Below are 24,685 nucleotides of genomic sequence, written 5' to 3'. Positions count from 1 at the left end.
CTCCATGGCGCCAGCTTGTGGTAGGTGTCTCTCAGAGCAGGAGGTTGGTCTTTCTCAAAACCAGCGCCTCTTTTTCACAGGACTAGAAGCAGGTTGTGCTTGGTGAAACTCATCATTGTTTAAACATTCAAAGTCTATAATGGTAAATACTGTGTTGATGTCATGCAAAGCACCTTAGAAAGATTTTCGAAAGCGACGCTGGAAAAGCATCATTTGGGAGGACTCTGCCCTCTCCATTATCAAAAAAGAAAGTGACAAGTGTTAGTCGTTCAGTCGCATCTGACTCTTTGCCACCCCATGGACTGTAGTCCGCCAGGCTCCTCTGTCCACGGGATTCTCCAGGCAAGAATACTGGAGTGGGTTGCCATGCCCTCCTCTAGGGGATCTTCCCAACCCAGGGATCGAACCTGGGTCTCTCACATTGTGGGCAGATTCTTTACCGTCTGAGCCATCAGAGAAGCCCCTACATGCTGGAGAAGCATCGTTTGGGAGGACTCTTGCCCTCTCCACCACCAGAGAGATCCTCTTCTTAGATTACTATATTATCATTGCCCAAATACCCCAGATGTCCCCAGCTTTAGGGGTGGAGATGCATAAGCAAATAAAGACATCTCAGTTCCCAAGCCTCTGCCTGCTGTCAAGTCCTGCCGGATCTCATCTCCTAGACACGTTCAACTTCCCCCTCCTCTACGGCATCTCTTCCCCGACCCCACGCCCCACTCAAACCTTTCTGATTTCCCCCTCCACCCCACTTCAACCCTAACTTCTGCCGTACTAACTACCACCTCTTCTGTGACTGCACCCCCATTTCCTCCACCCCTTTCCTGCTTCAATTCCTCTCCATAGCACTTAGCACTAACTCCCACACGTGTTTCTTGTCTGTTTACTCTCTTGCCCCGTTTGAATGTCACCTCCCTGAGGGCAAGGATTTCGGTCTTCCATGCTTCCCTGGTGGCTCAGAGGTTAAAGCGTCTGCCTGCAATGTGGGAGACCTGGGTTCGATCCCTGGGTCGGGAAGATCCCCTGGAGAAGGAAATGGCAACCCACTCCAGTATTCTTGCCTGGAGAATCCCATGGACAGAGGAGCCTGGTGGGCTACAGTCCACGGGGCCGCAGAGAGTCGGACACGACTGAGCGACTTCACTTTCACTTTCATGCTGGACCTTCAGCACCTTCAACAGTGCCTGGTTGTAGCAGGTGCTCAGTAACTTGCTGATTGATTAAAGGAAGGAATGAAAACAAAGATGGACTCTAAGATGGGAGAAACCAGAGAAGCTCTCAGCATGCCACAGGATTAAAAATAGGAAAGAAAAACTCCTTTCCTACCTTAGGAGTTTTCCTAAGGTAGGAAAGGAGTTTCCTAAAGAAAGGGTAGGTTTCACGAGTATGGGGTCAGTGCAGTCACATAGGCTCCGCACTGTGGAAGGGCCTGGCATTTAGAAAGGGCTTCCCTGGTGGCTCAGAGGGTAAAGAATCTGCCTGCAATGTGGGAGACCCAGGTTTGATCCCAGGAAGAGGAAATGGCAACCCACTCCAGTATTCTTGCCGGAAGAATCCCATGGACAGAGGAGCCTGGCAGGCTAGTCCATGGGCTCGCAGATTCGAACACAACTGAGCGACCTACACTATGACTACTACCGGGAGTCTAATGCTCTGTGTTTGTAATCTTGAAGGCCATATTGCTGTTGAATTCGTGTTTCGTAAGTCAAGTCCAGGAGGACCCTGGTGCAGATATTGGCTCAGAGCCTCAGCTCAAGCATGGGTCTGTGCCCAAGTCCCCCACCCCTGGTGCAGCGGGCCCCACCCGGCCTCCCACTCTCTGCTCCCAGAGGGGTTCTGGGTATGGGTGGCGGAGGATGCCCAGAAGCCTCTCAGGACAGAGGATGGCAGCAGTGCCTCCCACTGCCTGCCCCCTCCTGGGCTGGCAGCCCCATCGCGTGGTGGGTGGGCAGCCAGCTAGACGCCTTCTCTTGGCAGGGGTGATCCAAATACCCCACTCGAGGTACACAGAAAGTCCTGGCTTGGGGGTGACCTACCTGCTGCAGCTGGGGTGGTGGGCGCGACTCCTCCAACCTGAGAGCGTGTGGGGCTTGTTCAGAGTCACGGGCCCCCGGACGCCCGTCACACGCATGTGTGTCTCTTCTGGCCAGCCTGAGGCACCCTCCCGGATGAGTCACCAAATGTGTTATATAATTTCAGTGATTCCGCTGCTGAGCTACATGTGCTGCTATCTGCACTTAAAACTGGCATCACACAATATAAAAGATGAATAGCAACATTCATGCTAATAATTTAAAACTTCAATTTTTCTTAAGGAATTAAACAGCAAATACCACCACAATTTAAGCAGAGATTTTGGAAGAAAGGACGAGGCTTTCTATGTACCTTTAATGGTACTTATTTCCTGCTTTTTGAATAAGGAGCCCCACATTTTTCTTTTGCTCTGGGCCCTGCAAATTATACTCAACACTGACATCAAAGTGGTCCTGTTAGGATTAATCTGTGGGTTACCATGAAGGCACTGTAATCATTGTATTGCAATAATATTATATCTTTGCTGGAACTACACTATCAACTGTGTAATAAACCTGTAATAAAATAGCTAACAGCAAAGAGGTCAAACCAGTCAATCCTAAAAGGAAATTAACCCTGAATATTCTTTGGAAGGACTGATGCTGATGCTGAAGCTCCAATACTTTGGCCACCTGATGTGAAGAGTCAACTTATTAGAAAAGACCCTGATGCTGGGAAAGATCAAAGGCAGGAGAAGGGGATGACAGAGGATGAGATGGTTGGACGGCATCACTGACTCAATGGACACAAATTTGAGCAAACTCTGGAGACAGTGAAGGACAGTGAAGCCTGGCATGCTGCAGTCCATGGGGTCGCAAAGAGCCGGACATGACTGAGCAACTGAACAACGAAAATAGCTAATGAAGGAGTTGTTTTTCCTATTTATTATAACTCTTCATAACTTGGTCTTAGTTCATTAAGCTAAAAGGATTAGCGTTGGCAGGAAAACATCACATGAAAAATGCAATGGGCACAGCAAGGACTGCTAATTCATATTACAAGTCAGAGCTTTAAAAAAACAAAAAATCCTTCAAGACCAAAATCAGTTTTGGTGGGGGATATTCCAACAAGTGTTCGCTGAGATCAGGTGTCTCAGGAGTGGCGCCCTGACATTCAGCTGTGGGGACCATCTCGTGGGGCCGCAGGGTGTTCAGCAACACCCTCCCTCCAACCACAACTGAAAACACCTCCAGGCCTTGCACTGCCCCGGGTGAGGACCACCCGTTCGCATGGACAATCAGGTAGTCAAGTGACCACACAGCCCTTGGGATCATCATATTCTCTTTCCTCGCCTCCCATGCAAACTGCTAACTACGATCAACCTATACAAGAGACACTGGATATAGGAAAACTAAAGAATTCTTTTATTTAGTGAGAAAGAGGTGGACAAATGAAAGCTCACATACTGCTAAAAAGAAGGAAAAAAAAAAAAAAACACCACTGTACGGCTCTTGGGAACATCCCATTCTCTTCCCTATCCTCCCGCAGAGCAGTGGGCATTTATAAGCTAGATGTCAAGATATTAGTGACCAATCTATATCCAGTTAGGGTTTCTCTAAGCTAAGAACATTTAAAACCTCAGACTTTTATTAAAACTTCTAAAACATTTAAAACCTCTAGACACGACAGCTGTAAGCACACCATTCAGGCCCTTAAAATGTCTCAGTAAGCACTGCTCCTGAGTAATATCTTTTCCTAATATTATTCCCCATCACCCTACATTTATAACATTTCCAAAAAAAAATATATATATATATATATATATAACATTTCATGTTCCAGTAGTAATCACACACAGGACTAAAAGCCCAACCGGCCAAGAAAGTGTTATTCTTTCTATGAAGTGTTCTTTACAAAAGGAAGAAAAATGAAAGGTATGGACTTTGGTACAATTGGTGCTGGAGGATTGCAGGATTGATGCCCAAATATCCTGCCGACTCTAGAAAAGGTGCGGCTCTCGGAACCACAGAAACAGGTTACGGCAGTCCATTTTTCATCTAGAAAGCGCCAGCGACGCGCAGTGCTCTGCACAGGTCGGCGTCTCTGGCCCGGCGAGCGCATGCCCAGGGTCTGCCTGCGTTTCAGCTGGTAAGTACTCTGCGCAGGTCCGCGTCTGTGGCCCGGCTAGCGCATGCCCAGGATCTGCTTGCTTTTCAGCTGGTACGTCTTCTCCATGTCCGACAAGGCTTGAGCGCGAAGCTGAGCGGCGTGAAGCCTTTTTTTCAGGTCCTTGCACTTGGACTTGGAAGTGAGCTGACTCTCAGAATTCTCACCCTGCACGACGTTCTCTTTACTCTCCCCACTGAAGTGAACCTTCTTCTTCACGATCGACGATGGGAGATCAAACAGTTCTTCAGAAAGAAAAAAGAAAAAGGGGTTTGAGTTACGTGAACAGGCATTCGGCTCCTCCACACTTAACCAAACTTATTGAACATATTGAATCTCTCAGTTCATGTGTGAAACCTGGGTACCTGTCATTCTCTCTGGGACAGGAATGCTAAACTGCGTGTTAAAGATCTTACTGGCTTTATTCAACGACTCATGACTGGGGACATCGCATCCAGCAGACAGAAAGGCGCTGTACAAAATGAAAGCCTTTTAAGGGCAGGAGGGGGCGGGATGAGGAAGTGATACCAGTGGAGAGGGGACTGCCTGTGGCAAGGTCACTTTCCTTTAGGGGACAGCAGGGATCTATTAGGCAGATGACCTCACTCGTGCCGACCAGGTAATTCCAGATTGACTAGTTTAAGATTCCATTCCTGGGAGAGGCTGAAACTGTGATGAAATTAAGCATTAAGTCTTGATTTGATGATGGTTGGTGACAAGTGACTCCATTTTGGATGGGCTGCCTGCCTGCAGGAGACACAGGAGATGTGGGTTTGATCCCTGGGTCAGAGGAGGAAACAGCAACTCACTCCAGTATTCTTGCCTAGAAAAAAAACTTCATGGACAGAGGAGCCTGGTGGGCTGCAGGCCACGGGGTTGCAAAGAGGTGGACATGGCTGAGCAGGCGACTGTTTTGGACCTGTTGTCTCTTTTTTAATAGGTCAGGGGCTGCAGCTGGCAGAAGTCAATCGGCCTTCTAATCTGTACCCAAAAATCAAGGAAATGTGCTTCACTCTCTTATCAACTTTCCTCTTAAGGTTAAATGCACTGAAGATTATGGGCCACAATATAAAACTTCTGGAAATCAATGTTATTTATCTCTATTCTTGAAAACAAGTGCCATTCTACCTGGAACACATTACTTCCAGCTAAGTATGGAACAGTTTTGGCTAAATACTTAAGAACATGTTTTAAAAAATGCTTAACTCACCAGAAACTTGTTTCAAAAAGAACCTAAGCAAATTCAGCACAATAAAAGTAAATCAAATTAATAGAGAGTGAAAAATGTGAATTGTACTTTTAATGGGAAGAAAAATAATTTACTTAAAGTGGCTACACTATTAGGAACTAACAGGATTAGTTGGGCGTTGGGGACTGGCAGGTTTGAATTCCAGAAACTTTTGTTTCTCCTTTGTGTTCATTTAAAGGAAATATGTTCAAATATTTACTGAGCTTACTGTATAGACCATTGTGGGCCAAACAAAGGCCCTATTGTGGCAGGAGGAGACAGAGCATAAACAGATAAACAAGTCCATACAAGGAATATTTGAGGGTGGTACATGCTGGGGGCAGGGGGGGAAAGGGAGATAGAAGTTCTGGGGGTGTTTGCAGCGATGACTGCAATAAGGTGACTTCTGAGCAGAGACCTGAGGACAGAGTGGAGGGAAGAAGCCACGTGACTATCTGGAGAACATTCCAGACCAGAGATATGGAAAGGTCCCGAGAGAGGGGCAGGCTGCACAGAGAAACGCCGCGCTTTGACTTCCTATTTCATACACTCTTTCTCCACAAAGCATTTTAGGAGATTGCTTTTAGGCCTCAACTCCATTGTTTCAAATAGATCTACCTTTATTACCACAAATAGCTACCCATTTGAAGAGCAACAGTAAATCCTACTAATGAAATTTGAAGAGCAACTGTAAATCCTACTAATGAAATAGTTTTAGAAGAAAGAAAAGTCTTTAGAAAATGAATTAGTATTTCATTAAATAGAAAGAGAATTAGCATTCATTAAATAGACTAAGGAGTGCTTTCAAAAGATGCTGTTGCTGTGATGATCTCAACTTATTTTTCTCACGGCTGAATTCTAGCGCCTGAGGATGAGGAGGGGGCACTGCCAACCGTCCTGGGCTCACCAGGGCACACCCCCCCCCCCCCCCCCCACTGCTTTGCTGCTCTTCTGGTTGGTGTTCAGTCGCTCAGTCAGGTCTGCCTCTTGGTGACCCCAAGGACTGCAGCCCTCCGGGAGTCCCTGTCCTTCACCATCTCCTGGAGCTTGCTCAAACTCATGTCCACTGAGTCAATGCTTTTCTTAGGTTCTGACAAGTTCGGTTCTTCAAAGTATCTCCGACCCACACTGGAAACTGCATCCTCACAGCTCATTTTAAGTCTTTGCCATGATTTGCACACAGGTGAATTCTTCTACCTACATATCCTACAAAGTGAAATACAGCATTCCTCTCCGGGACTTCTCACCCTCTGCTCAAAGACTCTCTGGGAAAGACAGAAATAAACTCTTAACTGGAAGAGCCGTCCCCAACAGCGTCTTCAAGAATTCTCAGCAATGGGCCGGATGCATGAAACTCACCCAGGTAAAAATTATTCCTCATTCTATCATGATTTATGTCTAGTTTGTCTTTATGGATGGCAGTGTAGAATCTAAGAAAAGTTGAAATAAATATATAAATACTGAAATGGTAGATAGTCATATTGAGAAAAAAGATACTTACCTTCCATCACTAGTTTCATTTATTTCCCTTGCTTATTACAGAGCATATGTAGATATTAAACAATCACATTCTGACACATACGCGCAACTGGAACGGGTCTTAGCAAAGACGTAAAAGTGATGGCCTGTTCTACAGTTGGGTTTGCCACCCTTTTAAGCCACAGTTTCTGTGAAGGATGGGGCAAGTGTTAGTTGGTCATGCGGCAATAGTAAAATGCTGGGATTTTCACTTGGAAAGGGAGAGAAATGTAGAATTCTGACAATGTACCCGGAGAAAAATCGGAAAGACACAGCAATTTTTTATGACCTAATTTTAAAAAATAAATATCAAATACTGCATGTGTAGTTTGACAAAGTGAACAAAACTGAAGATGACCTCATCCCTATGCACAGGCTCACGTCTCTGATCCCAGAGAGTCAGCCACGGCAAGAGCAGAGTTCTTACCCCCGCTGAACCACATCCACTCAACCGCGTGCCTCTCACAGCTCAGGACCCTGGAAAGCTAAAGCGGGCAGCAGCTCTGCTCAGAGCTGGCTCTCGTACCTGGGCCGCCCGCCAGAGACAGGAACCTCTGCTCCTTCAGCAGGCTGTAGTTCTTCAGCAGGCCTTCTGCTCTGGCCAGCTTGTTCTCTGCCAGCCTCTCACGGACACAAAGCTCGCGTTCTTTCTCTTTAAAAAGGGAACGGAACAAAACAGACAGAAATGAACAAGTGGCTCTGGATGTAAACAATTCACGTTTGGTTATCTTACTGCTTTTCCTTATCGTGAGGCTGGCAGCCTGACCGCCGATGAGTCATGTTTAGTGAGGGTTTCTTACCGTACACTCGTCAACTGGACGGTCCCCGTGTCATAACCCATGTTCGTATACTGTGTGTTGTCTTAGGTTTCCTCCTAAGGACCAGCTTAGACACAAGGACAAAGTCAGCTTCAACTTTCGGTCGTGATGTGTGGGAATAACTCACGGGGGGAGCACCAAGAGCTCCTGCCATCCTGCCTGCCCCTGGGAAGGGCCGACAGTTCATTCTCCGGGCGTTACTCGGCCCAAACCCCCTCCCTCCGAGTGAACAACAGCACCCAAAGGGAAGGGAAAAAAACCCAGTGCAGTGAGGTGTTACTTCTTTAGATCAGTAACAAAGGCTATTATTTTTTCATGGCCCAGCATTTAGAGAGTTCAGATTTCAGCTGCTACATGAAATTACAGAACACTGAGGAAAGTTTAAAAAAAAAAAGTTTTTGCTTGTTTTTTGTGGGTTCTTTTTTTTAAAGAATGCCTTTAACAGAAGAGATTTAGATTTTCAGGCAAGCACAAGCTGTTCCTCCTGCAGAGAGTGTATCTCACAGTCCTCGATGATTATGAGGAAGTAAAACATTAACTAATGCATTTGGATGCTTTATAAGCACATTTAAATAGAGTATTTTATAAGTACATTTAAAATTAAATATAAGTACATTCATAAGTGAATGTGCATTGGCGTAAAGCTGCAGAAGAGACGGTCACGGTCTCTCTTCCCTCCGTGTCAAAAGGCAGAGCCCTGCCGTTGCGGCCGCCCTGTGGAACCCCCACACCTGGCTAGCAGCTCTCACTTCAGAGGTGTCAACAGACTTTCAACATCAAAAACTCCTGCGTCCGTCGATACCCATCAGAGTGTTTAAACATCTTGTATCCACAGCCTCTATGGGATGACCCGAAGATGTATCGTCTTACACACTGTGTGATTTTAGAGCTGGGCCGCGCTGCAGCGGCGTGTCAGAAGGGAGAGACGACAGCTTTGATTCTGGAAGGTGGCGAATTCTAAGAGATTCTTGACGGTGGGAAACCTTAGGGCCCGTATGTTAAGGAAGAAAAGAAAACAGTGGCCCTAGAGGGCGGGGTGACGACTCCTGGGCCGGCCCGTCACAGGTAGGGCCTGACGGCGCGACGACAGCGGCTGATCTCGGAGAGAGGCTCAGCACGGAGGTGCGGCAAGCCTGATGTAGGGATTCCGGCTGTGCGAGTGTTTATAACACGCCCCACGAGACACAGACCGGCCCCTGTGTTCACGCAGACGTTCACACACTAGGATCAGCCTCTGGGAGCGCTGGGCTTCGTCCCCCCAGACTTACGCTCCAAGCGCTCTTCCCTGGCCTTGAGGGCTGCCTCCCGCTCCTGAAGCTGGGCTTCCTTCAGTCTCAGCTCACGCGACACAGGGCTGGGGTCCTGCAGCTTCTCCGGCTCTCCTGACCGCCGCCCTCTTCTCTCAGCATTTATCCTTTGCTCTTCCGCAACCAAGCCTGCTATCAAAGGATTCTCAAGAATTTCTTCAACAGAAGGTCGATGGTAATCCTGGGGGAAAAAGACTCGGCATATATTCCGAAGCAAAAGAAAAGGCTCCTTTACAGGTGGCTCTTTTTTTTTTTTAATCGGGTGTGCAGTGTTACAGTTCAACATCTGTGTACACTAGAGAGATCCCTGACACAATTCCAGCTACCATCCATCACCATGCAACTGACCCCCTTCACCCATCTTGCCCACTGCCCCCTCCCCACATAGATGCGTCTTAAACACCGGAAAAGTACATTCACTGGTGGCTTTAACTCAGGAGGCTCTGTGTCCACAAAGCGAAGCAGATTTTAATTTCCTTTGCTCCCCTTTTAACCTAAGAAGGCTCGGCCCCTGTGCTGGGCTGGGTAGCACTGCCAGGGTCCGTTTGAGGGCACCCAGTGTCCTTGCGTCTCTAAACCCTATTAAGCAGGATACGCTCTCCCTGACCTCCAGTCCTGTTACTTCACTTGTATCCTTCTCTTTGAACTCCCACAGCACGGACCTCGATTCTTACACCAGCCCGATCTCTCCCCCTCCCACCGCCAGGTTTGTTCTACAGTCTGAGTTATTTCCCCTCTGCTCTTTCAGCCCTCCCTGCCCACCATTCCCATCTCTCATGGTCTCTAATCTTCCGAGTTAGAGCAGAGTAATAAGATATTATTATTTCTGGCCCCTTCCTGCACCATCCGCTGTGCTGAGGTAGGCAAGGACAAGGGGCCTGAGGCTCTGAATCCTTACTGCTACCAGCCACCCGTGAGCGGGGCGGAGCGCGGGAGGAGACAGAGAGAGAGCGGAGATGGGCAGCCAGCAATGCGCCAAGGATGCATGTTTTCACTTGTGTTAACAGAGCAGATTTATCAGCTAAGGAAATCTATTTAATGTTTCCTTAGTCTCTTTGCTCCACGACAGCACACACTGCAAAACTTAACTGAGGCATGAAAACATATGTCATCTTATAAACTTTACCTTTAAATTTAACATCCTCGTAATAATGTCATTTAATTCATCAGAGTAACGATATGGAATTCGCCTGAATTTGCCCTCTCTGATCTTTCCAGCTAGTTCCTTCTGGTTGAAAGCTGTAAATGGGGGCCTGAAGAGAAAAAAAAAAAAATTTTTTTTAATGTAAAAATGAAAATATATAATATGAAGCAAATCAAAAGCAGAGTTTAAGGTCCAGTTTGTGTTTATGTTTCTACCTCTGGGAGCTTCTTCTGTAGCTAAGTTTCCCATCCTTGGCACTACTGACATTTGGAGCCCACAGCTCTGTTACGGGTGCGGTCCTGTCCATCCTTACTACAGTTTGCGGCAATGCTGATCCCTGTCCCTTAGATGTCAGTAGCTGTCCCTAGTTGTGACGACTAAGATGTCTCCAGACATTGTCAAGTATCCCATGGCAAGCAAAACTGAGGGGGTAAAATTCCCCTTCCCTGCTTGAGAACTCCTGCTCTACAGAAGAGTTTAGAATGGAAAAAAATGAACAAAGGGAAAGAAGCAGGGTTCCGTCCGGTCCAAACCCCAGACCGCTTGACCAGATCTTCATTTCCTTTCTTCCACAGCCCTGACCTGTGTGCTCGCCCTGTGAGCTAAACTCAGCCTGACAGGGAACACCCAACCAGGTTACAAGCTTGAGAAGTCTAGATTCAGCCTCAGGGGTTATGTTATCAATTTGTAACTCGTTTTTTAACCTGCCCATCTACCTTAATTTGAATCCAAGGTGTGACTCTTTCAGACTTGAATGTGCATGGATGCTCAAAAAGCTGAACCCAGTCAAAGGTGACAGACCTAAGCAAAGACCTCAGACTAGAAACCTGTCTTCACCATACTTACATTAACGCACATAATTCATACAGCAAACAACCCAGTGACCAGATATCCGATTTCTCGTTGTAGGACATGCGATTCATTTGTTCCTTTTGTGGGGAAAGAAAGGAGGAGTTTAAAGTTTACTTTGCTTTAAAACAGACTCACAGACACAGAGAACATACTTGTAATTGCCAGAAGGGAAGCAGGGGAAGGGAAGGACTGGGAGTTTGGGATTAGCAGATGCAAACTATTCCATAGAGGATGGATAAAAAAACAAGGTCCTACTCCATAGCACAGGAATCTACAGTCAAGAACCTGTAACAAACCATAATGGAAAAGAATATAAAAAAGAATGTGTGTGTGTGTGTATATAAAAAAAAAAATCACCTTGTTGCATAGCAGAAATTAACACACTATAAATCAACTATACTTCAATAAAATAATTTTTTAAAAAGGTTTGTTTTAAAACATAAAATTAAAAAAAAAACAAAATTACTCCTGGGACAAAAATGAAAACTTAAAGTTTGATAATAGTCACTCAAAAAAAAGGAAATTTTTTATATTATAAATATATCATATCTATAACAAAAGTTTCAAATACAAAAGGGTGATTTCTCTTACATTAGGTCTTACATCATAAGATGGTACTTTAAATTGATAATGGAAAAAAGGCAATGATCTTATCCTAATACACTTTATCATATATGATTCATTCATCTATTTTTCATTCACAAATATTTATTGTGTTACTACAGGCAAGGCACTGGCAATTCAAAGGTGAACATGAGACATCTCTACCTCAAGGAATTCATAATCTAGAAACTCTATTTTTTTTTTAAACCGAGTAAATTACTTTATTTTTTTTCTTTCTTTTAAAAATTTTATTTTTTTTCATTTATTTATATTAGTTGGAGGCTAATTACTTTACAATATTGTAGTGGTTTTTGCCGTACATTGATATGAATCAGCCATGGATCTACACGTGTTCCCCATCCTGAACCCCCGAACCAGAGGAAAGTCTAGGATAATATCTATCTCACATTTAAATGGATATAGGCATTAATGGTTAATTGAATCACCCATTTATGTTTAGTCCACTGTATATAGCACAGTACTAACTAATAATCTCATTGCCTGTTTTAACTATCTGCCTTTCTTAACAACAGTCCACCATGGCTCTTACTTTCAACAGAGGACGAGGAGGCAAGTGCTGTACTGAAATCTTCAGGAGGCTTCTGAGTATTCTAAAGCCCAACAGGTGAGTCTGGCACTACTTCCTGACAATCCCATAGGGAAGGCTCAACTGATCTAATTACAGGGACAGGAGGGAACAGGAACAAAAGAACTGCACAGGTTTCAAATTTTCCAACCACCACCCCTGGATAATTTTCCTTGGCTTCTATTTGGAATCTGATCCAGTGAGAAAATGACACTGTTCTGGCCATATCTGATCTTAGTCAAAAACAAAATCATTAAATTATAAAATTGTATACTGTAGTCAGATTGGTTAACAAAAAATTTAGAAAATCTGGAAGTATTTGTGAACTGCTAAAAAAATAAATCTCTCTCCATCTTTATTCTGCTCATCTTTTGTATTCAACACATTGATTGGTGCTATCACTTATTGTTTCAAGCTTTTCAAAAGCCACCGTGCTATGCTTAGTCACTTAGTTGTGCCCAACTCTTTGTGATCCAATGGACTGTAGCCCACCAGGCCCCTCTGTCCATGGAGATTCTCCAGGCAAGAATACTGGAGTGGGTTGCCATGCCGTCCTCCAGGGGGATCTTCCCAACCCAGGGATCAAACCCATGTCTCCTGCATTGCAGGCAGATTCTTTATCATCTGAGTCACCAGGGAAGCCCAGGAATACTGGAGTGGGTAACCTATCCATTCTCCATGGGAACTTCCCAACCCAGGAATCGAACCAGGGTCTCCTGCATTGCAGGTGGATTCTTTACCAACTGAGCTACCAGGGAAGTCCCAAGAGTCACTAGAGAGCCATAAATAGTTCATATCCTTTGACACAGCAATTTCATTTTGAGAGCTATACACCAAGGAAATAACCAAAGCAGAAGAAAGAATAATTCCTACAAAGATATACATAGCAGTCCTCCTTAGAATAGTGACACATTTTGGAAACAAAATATCCAGCAATTGAGGAAACCAGTAAGTGGGTGGAAACAGTACCTCCACAGTAGGAAAAGGCAGCAACAACAAGAAAGAACAAATACTAAAGGTTAACACAGCAAAAATATGCTGTGGGAAGTGAGTGAGTCTCCTGGGTCCCGAATCTCCACATACAAGAATCATCTAGGGTGTCTTAAAATACAGAGTCCAAAATAAAAAGGTGGGGGACAAAAAGACAAAAAGTTGAGTGCAAAGACCTGTCCAGAGGGCCTAAGTCCCTGGATTGGAGCCCAGGACTCTGCATTTTAAACTATCACTCCAGCTGAGAACAAGCTGGTGTCCAGACCTATGGCACTTTGGGAAGTACTGTACATAAGGGCAGAGACAAAACCTATTTCATCTCTGTGATCCCAGAGCTTAGCACATGGCAGCACATTCAGTGAAAGTCTGACTTGCATTGCTGATATAGGAGTTTAGTGGTCTGGTGGTGGGACTTCCCTGGGGGTCCAATGATTAAGACTTCGCCTTCCAATGCAGGGAGTGCAGGTTTGCTCCCTGGTTGGGGAGCGAAGATCCCACATGCCTTGTGGCCAAAAAAACAAAACATAAACAACAGAAGCAATATTGTAACACATTCAATAAAGACTTTAAAAATAGTCCACATCAAAAAAAAAAAAAAAATCTTTTAATGGTCTGGTGGTCCATTTGAAAAATATCAATTTAAAATAAAACAGTATTATTAATTCTTGGCTATTAGATATTACTAAACAAAGAAATAAACAAAAAGCTCAATTTCCTTGCTTGAATGCTTAGCATTAAGATGTTTTAAAAGTATATAAATTTTGAAATACTTACAGGAGACATGTAATAAGGTGTGCCAACAAATGTTTTTGCAAAACTCGTATCGTGGTTTAATATTCTAGCTAGTCCAAAGTCTCCAAGCTTAACGTTCTGCTTGCCATCCAGAAAGACGTTGGCTGGTTTCAGATCCCGATGCAGTACAGTGTGGCCACCATCACTTCGTCTGTGACATTCCTTTAGAGCCAGAGTCAACTGAGCCATCACACGAAGAACAAACTCTTCATCCAAGTATTGTCTGAAATCAAAGCAGTTATGTAGCATGTATCTGCTGAATAAAACCATTGCAAAGATGAAAGGATGTGAATTATCTAGTTTTCTAAGTATACACATAGGGAAATAAATTATTTGGATACGAAATTCAAGTGTTGACTTACCAGGGATTTTCTAAAGTACTATGGACCCATTGAACAAACACAAGTAGACTCTTCCCCATTACTAAGTACTTTGTCCCTGATCCTAATATAGGATGCTTACAGAAACAAAACTAGGCCCATTTAAGAGATGAATTTATCTTACCTTTCCTTGGTTCCCTTTGAAATTACACTAGCTAGGTCTCCTCCTTCACAACATTCCATTACAATGTACAGTGTCGTGTTGGTCCGGTCAATAATTCTATCATAGTAGCGGACAATGTTTGGATGTTTCAGCTCACGAAGCAAATTCACTTCAGAAACAAGCATTTGTTTCTCAGTTTCTGTCATGGAGCCATAGTCAAGTTCTTTCCAAACTAATATCTGAAATAAAAATTTCCAAGGTATAAATGAACTCATTATAACTCCAAATTTTTAAAATTAAAAAAAGTTACTTCTCTAGTAGATAGATCATACAGTCACTATTATCTAATTTAGTTTAATGAACTGAGGACCCCTGAGTTTATTTCCATCACCTTCCCCTAATTTTTAAGCAGTAAATGATGCAACAGAGGGTGATGAGGTAGGTTGGGCTGCCCCCAACCCCCTACCCTCAATGCCTAGTGGGAGGTTGGCAGAAGGTACTCTAGTCAAAGCTGGAGCAGAGGTAATTCAAGTCCCCAACCATTCCAACTAGTCAAGATTTCCAGGGTAAGAAAACTTAGTAAAGACCCCTCCATCCGAGCTAACTTCCTTTCCATTTTTTTTTTTCTGTGTAGGTCAACCCACACACCTTGGGAGATATGAATCTAACAATCAGGATAATGGGTAACTTAAATATTAATTCTGACTACAAAAGTTCTAGGTTCTGCTGGTTATGACAGAGAGAATTACACTTCTCTAAAAACAGCTCAGGAGTCAGCTACCAGTCACCAACAGAAGGCCCATGGCAGGTCAAAGCAGGAAAAAGGAAGAAAATGGAAGAGAACGGAAAAAAGACAGGAGAAGAAAAAATACACATACATATATACCTTCTATTGGCACATTTTATTAGTTTTACTTTGGCCACCTGATGAGAAAAGCTGACTCACTGGAAAAGACTCTGATGCTGGGAAAGACTAAGGGCAGGAGAAGGGGACGACAGAGGACGAGATGGTTGGATGGCATCACCGATTCAATGGACATGAACTTGGGCAAACTCCGGGAGCTGGTGAAAGACAGGGAAGCCTGGCGTGCTGCAGTCCATAAGGTTGTAAAGAGTCGGACACGACTGAGCGACCGAACAACAACAAAGAATTAAGGGACAGATTCACAAATTAAAAAAGAAAAAAAAAAAGGATGCGGCTTCCCATCCCTTGAGAGACCCGGGTCAGGCACAGATCTAGGGGAAAGGGCTGCCTCTTCTGAGCACTCTTGCGTTTCAGAAGCACACCGCCAGGCTCCCTGCTTCCTCTGGGCGGCCGGGGGGCGCAGGCAGGGACCAGGCCCGCGCTCACCTTGCCGTCGCTCTTCCTGCGGATCTTCTGGCAGCGGCCGTAGGAGCCCGTGCCAATGGTGTACAGCACCTCGTAGTCCTCCACCCGAGTCGGCATGGCGGGGCCCGCGCAGGACGCCTGCAGGCCGTACCGTCTCCTCGGAGGTGCAGCCACCGACCCACAGACCTCCAGCCCGGGTGCCCGGCCGCCCTGATCTGCGGCTCCGGTTTAACCGTCGCGGGCCCCGGCCTCGCAGCCTATTGGCCCGCGGTAAGGCCGCTTCGCCTCTCTAATTGGCTAAGAAGAACACAACACGCTGGGCATCTTGGGAAAAAGGTATCGCTAGGCAACCGCGTCGGCGTCGGTGTCGACTTCCGCTCCCAACCTCCCGGGAGAAAGGGGCGGAGCTAAAGCCTAAGGTGGGGCTGGGGACGGAAAGCTGCAGCGGGGGCGAGTGGGGGGGGGCGGTCCCCGCCACCTTGTGCCTCCGCCGGCTGAGGTTGCCGAGGCAACCGAAGTCCAGAGATCTTTCTTCACTTTTAGGCGCACAGCCTCAACCGACTGCCTTCTGACCTTTGCACTCTGACCTCTCACACTACCCCACTCTCCGGCCCGCGCCCTCCGCTTTCAGGTTTCCGCCCCTGAACCCGGGCGGGGTCATATACTACATCCTGGGCGAAAGCTGAGTGCAGAGATGAAAAGTACTGGCCCTCTCTAAAGGGTGCGCGAGTGAGGCCGACACTGCTGCGGGATTGTGCCAAGCACTTTACATGTATTGTCTGGTTTGTAATGCAGGAATTAGTGTTATTTCCGAATGAAGAAACGGAAGCATAAAAAGCGAGGAAGAGAAGACTCAATGCAAAAACTGGATATTCATAGTAATGATTTAAAGTTTTCACATGACTTTAGGGTGCAGACATCCTAGAGAGACTTTATTTTTGAACACCGAACTTAGAGAGGCCTATTTAACATGCAGAAGACGTGTATAAAATCTCCAGGTGGAAAATGGAATATGGAAGTCTTTGATGTTTTGAACCCAGAAGAATATGGTGGTTCTATAAGACAGAGATGGGCTCACCTGGTAGCTCAGTGGTGAAACAATGTGCCTGCCAATGCAGGAGATGCGGGTTTGATCCCTGGATGGGGAAGATCCCCTGGAGAAGGAACTGGCAGCCCACTCCAATATTCTTGCCTGGGAAATCTCATGGACAGGGGAGCCTGGTGGGCTACAGTCCATGGGGTCGCAAAGGATTTGGACACAACTTAGTGACTAAACAAAAACATAAAGCAGAGACAGTCAGGTTTACCTTTAAGACTGTTAAAATTTTTTGTTGTTAGAAAAGACTACTGAATAGGTTATCTGAGGTGCCAGACACATAATTAATTGAAACACTTCATTGAATGCAGCCTCTTCTGAGTGCACACAGAAACCAACATTTTCAACTCACCCTGCCAGCTGGAATTGTCCCACTTTTACCTGGGAGACTGCACCTAGAGCCCTCTATCCACGGGTGGATGGAGGAATTTATACACTACAAGAAGGCTAATAATTTGGCAATGCACAAATAGGTCAATTTTCTTTGAATATCTGTTCAGCAGGGGATTAAAAGGAAACTGATTTTCTATTAATAAGAATTACAATCCTCTTTATGTTAAAAATGAGGAATTCATTACATGTGCTGAATATTACATAATTGGAATTGCCAGCCAGGAGATTTTTTTAAAGTAATATTCAAGAGCATTGTCTTACCTCAAGGGAATGGAACCATTCTATTACAAAAATTATGTAAGGTGCCACACATGGCTGAGTTAATTGGCTTTATATTTTTTAATTTTAGTACCTCTTAAAGATTTGATGGGCTTCCTTGGTGGCTCAGCTATAAAGAATCTGCCTGCAATACAGGAGACACAAGTTTGATCCCTGGGTTGGTAGGGTCACCTGGAGGAGGGCACAGCAACCCACTTCAGCATTCTTGCCAGGAAAATCCCATGGACAGAGGAGCCCAGCAGGCTTCAGTCCATAGGGTCGCAAAGAGTTGGACACGACTGGAGTGACTGAGCATGAGCCACTAGCAAAGCTTGACATCCACGGAATTCTCCTGCTGGCCTGCCTCACGTTCGCTCCTGTACCTTCTCCCTGGCCATTGTCACGCTCTCCTGCTTTGCCCCAGTTCCCCAAACCCAGCACACTTTCTCAGTTCCCTCCTACCACCTCCCTTTCACCTGTTTCTCCATTTGTCTGTAATACTGTCCGTCCCATTCCCTTAGCAACTCCCCTACCCCGATGATGTCTGTCTAGGGAGCACAAGTTGTCTTTCAAGACTCAATGCCAGTTTTCTCTCCTTTCTCCTGTACCCTTTACTCTTTTCCTAGCATCCTGAAACAATGCAAGCATCAAGCAATTCCTCCATCTACAGTGTTCTTAGACCACTTTGTACATAAATCCACGTTAACTTGTTGTTTATCATTATTTGTTTACATGGATCACACAGCTCAACTCCAAGCTCCTTGTAGATAGCATAAGTCCTGTAATAAAAGAAGCATGCAATAAATCTTTATTAAATGAAGATATAAGAAAGCAGTTTATTAATGATCATGTAAGAATTTGTTTCAATAGCCTCCAGCCCTATGGCAGAGACTAAATACCAGGGGGAAAGCTATCCCAAGAATATGGAGAGTGGTTCTGAAGCACATGTGTTCATTCAACAAATGTTTATTGAGTACTTTCTATGTGCCAGATATAATGATAGGCATTAATGTGCTGGGTGTTCATTAAAAAAGAGACAGAGATGATAAAGAGTGATAGAGGTATGGCATGGCAAACCCTAATAACTGGCTGGGGTTAACCCCGATCATTGGGTGGGAGTAAGGGGCAGAACACTTGGGCAGAGACCACTAGATACTGAGTAGAAAGAGACATTGGTGGCTGAAGAGCATGTGAAGGGCAATCAGGGACTGTTTAGGAAATACCTCTTCCTCCATCACTTCCTCCCTCCTTCCTTCATATCCTAGCCACTCTTTCAGACTCAGCTCAAGCCCGGTTTCTTCCCTTAAAACTTCCCTGGCTGCCTTCAACCCACAGAGATCTCCTAAAAGAACAACTAACTGTGTTCTTTACTCTTTTAGAATGTATAATATAATAGTCTGAATTACAGGCTTCTCACATACATCTATCTTACCTAATCTGATGATTATCTGACCTAATTATCCTTCAACAAATATAAGCCAAGGCCCCTCCAGGTGCGGAAGATGCCGTGGCAGTGGGACGGACATGCAGTCCTGGAGTTGGAGAAAGTAGACATACCAAAGTAGACAGAGAAATTCAACCATTCCAAATTCTGCTAAGAATTAAGAAAACAGGGGCTTCCCTGGCAGTCCAGTGGTTAAGATTCCATGCTCCCAATGCAGGGGGAACAAGTTTGGTATCTGGTTGGGGAACTAATCCCACATTCTACACAACTCAGCCTAAAATAAATAAAAACAAGCAAACAAACAAACAAAAAGAACTAACATAGAAACAGAGAAAATTATGTTGAAAGAACTAAGAGACGACCAGCTCCATGAAGGTGGGGTCAAGGCTTGAACTTGTCTATAACCAGACTCCTATGCCCAGGGTCTGTCTGATTCACTGTCTTCACAATTTTCTTGCTAAATATGCTCATGGTTGTTAGTTTTAATTTGAATTTGGTGAAATCTCAAAGATTTTTAACAGTATGTGTGTTCTGCTCACAAGTGTCCTACAGGTGTTCCCAGAGACACCAGCTAATTTTTAAAAGAAGATACTGGGAAGACTAATGTGTATGTGTATGTATTAAATTCCAGAATCAAACTCTTGAGCTTTGCCCCAAATTTGTTCTACTTACTGTCTTCTTCGTCTTAAGCAACTAATGTATATGATTGTGGTGGTGTTTGTTGTGTTTACTGCAGTATCTCCAGCACCCAAACTATGCCTGGACGGTAGTAAGCACTGAATTGGCATTTTACATTGAAAGAAAATACTAGCGAAAGGACAAACAAATGAACCATCATACTCCACTGCTCTTGGCATTCCTTTGCAAGTTGCATAAGGACCCACTAGAGGGCTGTAAATCACCGCATGACAAACGAGGCATCAGCGCCTCTGGACCAGCCCACCCCCAGGCCTGTCCTGATGGGACAGTCTGAGATTTGCATGTGGAGACTTCCAATCTCAGACAAGATGTTTTGTATGCCTTATCTCCACAATTACTTGGGGCCATTTGAAGTCAGGGATTATGGAAATTCTTTGAAGTGCTTAATAAAGATTTCTAGAAATCAAAAAAAGAGAGAGGGAGATTCTTTGTTTGGGAAGAGCAGAAACTAAAAGATGTTAAAGAAAGGTGCGTGGGATAGTATGTGATCAATAAATAACCAGCTGAGTGCTGAAGAATTGATGCTTTTGAACTGTGGTGTTGGAGGAGACTCTTGAGAGTCCTTTGGACTGCAAGGAGATCCAACCAGTCCATCCTAAAAGAAATCAGTCCTGAATATTCATTGGAAGGACTGATGCTGAAGCTGAAAATCCAATACTTTGGCCATCTGACGTGAAAACCTGACTCACTGAAAAAGACTCTGATGCTGAGAAAGATTGAAGGCAGGAGGAGAAGGGGATGACAGAGGATAAGATGGTTGGATGGCATCATCGACTTGATGGATGTGAGTTTGAGCACGCTCCGGGAGCTGGTGATGGACAGGGAAGCCTGCCGTGCTGCAGTCCATGGGGTCACAGAGTCAAACACGACTGAGTGACTGAGCTGAACTGACTGAATAAATAACCATGTTCTAGAAGAAAGAATGAGTGTTATGGAGATTGACCCTAAAAGTGATTCGCTTCTTGATATAAACAGAAGGACAAGATGAATGGCAGAGACAGCTTTGAATTTAATGACAGGCAGCTGATGGAAAAGCGTGATGAGAAGAAATTTATCTTTGAAACCACATTGTGGTTGGTTCTGTGCTCTATCACATTTTAAAGAGGGATAGTGTCAGGCTTACAACCAAAGATGCAAGTTAGGGGAAGGCCAACATCTGTTCAATACAAGGATAAACTTTCAGACACAGATATTCACAAATTTTACATGCTCAATGACATTTGTATATTCACAATATGTATTATCAAATCTCTAAGAATATTGATAATATAAACTGGTTAAGAAGAGTGTTAAAGTGAATCACATATGGGAAGCCATAATGTATATCTAAGAGACTTTAGGACCTTTTAGAAAACACTCCTAATTTTACCTTCAGGTGTCAGCACAGTGAAATTATAGGAGCGGTGGGCTTGAAGTCTAGGAACACAGGTTCCCCTAGTTCTGTTTTGATGAACTGTATGACCAAGGGAGGGCTTCCCTGGTGGCTCAGTGGTAAAGAACCCGCCAGCCAATGCAGGAGACACAGATTCAATCCCTGGATCGGGAGGATCCCCTGGAGAAGGAAATGTCAACCCACTCCACTATTTTTGCCTTGAAAAATACTGTGGACAGAGCCTGGTGGGTTACAGTCCACGGAGCCACAGAAGAGTTAGACATGACTTAGTGACTAAACAACAAAAGAACAACATGACCTAGGGAATCCACTTTGTCTCTCTGTAAAGTAATACTCTGTAAAGTATTACACTAGATGGCCTTTAATGACCCTTCCAGTTTCAGAAGCTATGATTCTTTCTCCTCCTCCTAATAATTCACCAGAACTTCTGTCAGAGCCAGAACACTGCTTAGTTCTTGGTTTGGCCCCCAGATGACAGTTCTTATTAAGTAGCTATGTCTGCATTAGCTTTCTCAGCATCCTCTCTCTTCATTCTTGATTTTTATTAGCAACACAGTGAGAAGTGCTGGAGATAGAAAGATAGAAGATCAGCCCTGGACCTCAAAGAGGAACCCCTTGAAAGGGGGAGACAGGTGTAAATCAGTTATCCCTCTTTGGTGTGATAATCTGTCTGAAAGAGCTTTGCCTAAATGTTAAGGGACCCTGGAGGGAGGAGACAGGCTCTGATAAGAAAGGCAGGAAGTACAGGTCAGGGCAAATGTTCCTAATGGAGGTGACCCCTGAACTACATCTAAAGGATGGGTTAGAATTAGGAGAGAGGGGACTGTGGTTTGTAAAAACATGGAGGCAGGCAGGGACCTGCAGGCTGGTGAAGCCAAGGGTGCTGGTGAGACTTTGTGAGACAGCCAGTTAGACCAGTGAGCAGGATGACCCAGGAGTTGAGGCGATCTTCTGAAGGTGACGGAGTCCCAGTGGAAGCTTCGAACAGTTGAGCATTACCAGCTCGTGCTCTAGAAAGGTCACCCCAATAACAAGATAGAGAATGAACCTGGGAGGGCAGGAACATGGTGTGGGAGGGTGTGGCCGCAGCCCAGGAGGAAATGATACCAGCTGGACTAAGGTAATGGAGAAGAAGCAGGGAGTCTAGAACCACTGGAGAGGTCGATTTGATGAGGTGTGGTAAGCAACCACATGTAGGGGAAGTCAGGCGGACAGCTCCGGGCTTGGGTGCCCAGAAGCTTGGGGGTGTCGTCCACTGCAGGAGCCAGCACTAGAGGAGGAGCAGGCTGGGGTGGGCACCGAGGGCATGAGAGCCCACAGGCCTGTGGGGGCGCCGACCAGGGGGCAATCGGATATAGAGTCTCAACAGAGTGGTTTAGGCGGGAGCCAGAGAGCAGGAGTAGTTGGGGAGAGAACCCAGTTGTGGGGATGAACATGCCCCGAGAGTGGCAGAATGAGAGGGCACATGGGAGGGGAGCCTGGAGGTTACACTGGGCTGAAAAGAAAGAAGGGCTTCCCAGGTGGCGTGAGTGGTTAAGAATCCACCTGCCAATGCAGGAGACATAAGAGACAAGGGTTCGATCCCTACGTCTGGAAGATCTGTTGGAGAAGAACATGGCAACCCACTCCAGTATTCTTTCCTGGAGAATCCCATGGACAGAGGGTCCTGGTGGGCTACAGTCCTCAAGGTCGCAAAGAGTCGGACACGACTGAGCGACTAAGCACAGCACCGCACTGCACGGCACAAAAAGGAAGAAAGATCAGCAAAGGAGACCAAGAAACAGGACTAAAGAGGTAGGAGGCCACATGGATACAGTACCTAACCCCGGGTCCAACAGGAGAGATGGTTTTAAGAATGTGAGAGTGCAGATGTTGCAGAAAGAGCATGTAAGGGGAAGGCAGAAATGTAAACACTGGATTCGGTCATTTGGAGAGTACAGTGCATGCGTGCATGCGTGCTCAGACACTGCAGTCGTGTCCGATTCTTTGCCACCCCATGGACTGTAGCCCACCAGACTCCTCTGTCCATGGGCTTCTCTAGGCAAGAGAGGGTTGCCATTCCTTCCTCTTGGGGAGTAAGGTGACCTCCCTAAGAGACTGGCAAGTTAGGTGGGGTAGAGACCAGTCTGCAGGGTTTGCAGCTGGACCCGATGGGGAGGGAGGCTAGATGAAGCGTGTGTGTGGACAGCCCTGGGTGGCCTTCCAGAGCAGCTGTGGGCCCAGCCTGTCTGCCCCTTCTGCACCTTGGTCCTGTGCCCCAGGAGAATGAACGACCCGTCCCAGAGGCGTCTCCACCCTCCTTCAGTCTGCAGCTGCCACGCGGCACCCCGAGTCAGTTACGTAACATCTTTGTGCCTCCAGCTCCTCATCTGTAAACCCCCCACGGGCCGCTGTCATGACACCAGCCATCCACCCATCTGGTCACTCAAACCAAGAGTTGTCTGCCCGACTTCCCCTGACGTCACAGAGCATGCTCAGGACGTATCACCCAGAGAGGCGCGTTGTTCTTCACAACAAACACCTGTCCCAGGTTCCCAGCTGGTGCCAGCTGCCGCCAAGGCTGGCGTCCACCAAGACCTGAGTGCCAACCCACGGAGACCCTGGGAGAGGTTGCATTTGCTTAGTGAGGAGGGTCTGAAAAGAGATCAGGGGAGGATCTTCTATTTTGACTTGCAGGAGGCAGAACTCAAAGGCACCCGCTGGGGCCTGTTCCACCACCAGGGCGCACGCTGAGCTTCCAGGTTACCTCCGATCAGCAGCATACTTGAGTCTGGATTCAGTGCGGAAAAGCCCTGGGCTCTTTGGGCTGCTTTTCTGCATTAATCCTTGAACAAAGTCCCGCTGGACAGTCACCTCTGTGCTGCTGCCTCTCCTCAATGAGGATGCCCCGGGGCAGAGGCAGAAAGGAGAGCCTGCAGCCACAGCCGTGGAGACCAGTGACCGTCATGGAGCTCAGGCCCAGCACCAGGGAGCCCATCTCGCTCCATCTCTCAAGGGCCCGTGGGGGGTTTACAGATGAGGAGCTGGAGGCACAGAGATGTTACATAACTGACTCGGGGTGCCGCGTGGCAGCTGCAAACTGAAGGCCGGGTGGGCTCCAGCGCAGGACCCAGGATCTTGACGGCGAGTCTGTGAGGCTTGCCTGGTCTCGTCTAAGAGGGAGAGGGTTTCAAACGGCAGCCACCCAATGTCTGCTTCAGGTTGTGTTTTAACAGCCCCGCCGCAAAGCCTGGCATCCCCCTGCTGATCAGACCTCCCCACCCTCGCTGGACCCGGGGAGCTCACCTACTGAACTGTGGGAGACAGAGGTGAGCGTCCATGTGGGGCTCTGAGCGCCTGCTCCTGAATCACACAGACCCGAGGCAGACCCCCAGCCGGGCACGCAAGCTGGGTGAGACCTTAGCAGTGGCCCTGTGGAATCAGGGAGACACTGCCAATCTCCTGGGGCTTCACTGAGCGGTGGAAGAAATCATGTAAGAAGTGTCTGCCCTTCGGCCAAGACATCCGTGATGGCTCTTAGGGTCTTTCTTACAATTCTCTCGCTGGGTGGAGCCCTGGAGGACAGCACAATA

The 24,685-nt window shown here is 46.1% G+C and overlaps 1 protein-coding gene across 1 annotated transcript; it reads right to left on the bottom strand.

The window, feature by feature from the left end:
- Window positions 1-3,416: 3,416 nt before the first annotated feature.
- On the bottom strand, window positions 3,417-16,071 carry NEK2 (NIMA related kinase 2). The gene is made up of 8 exons (XM_043924199.1): window positions 15,852-16,071; window positions 14,522-14,739; window positions 14,000-14,240; window positions 11,041-11,123; window positions 10,177-10,303; window positions 9,012-9,231; window positions 7,452-7,577; window positions 3,417-4,424 (listed from the first exon to the last, which is right to left on the bottom strand). Exons 1-8 carry the CDS (start codon window positions 15,945-15,947, stop codon window positions 4,198-4,200), a joined length of 1,338 nt encoding a protein of 445 aa, XP_043780134.1. The 5' UTR covers window positions 15,948-16,071; the 3' UTR covers window positions 3,417-4,197.
- Between the last annotated feature and the right edge of the window lie 8,614 nt (window positions 16,072-24,685).

Source organism: Cervus elaphus, chromosome 14 (genome assembly GCF_910594005.1).
Source record: "Cervus elaphus chromosome 14, mCerEla1.1, whole genome shotgun sequence".
Taxonomy (NCBI): Eukaryota; Metazoa; Chordata; class Mammalia; order Artiodactyla; family Cervidae; genus Cervus; species Cervus elaphus.
The sequence above is the reverse complement of the archived record's forward strand: the minus strand, read 5'-3'. Positions and strand labels throughout refer to the sequence as shown.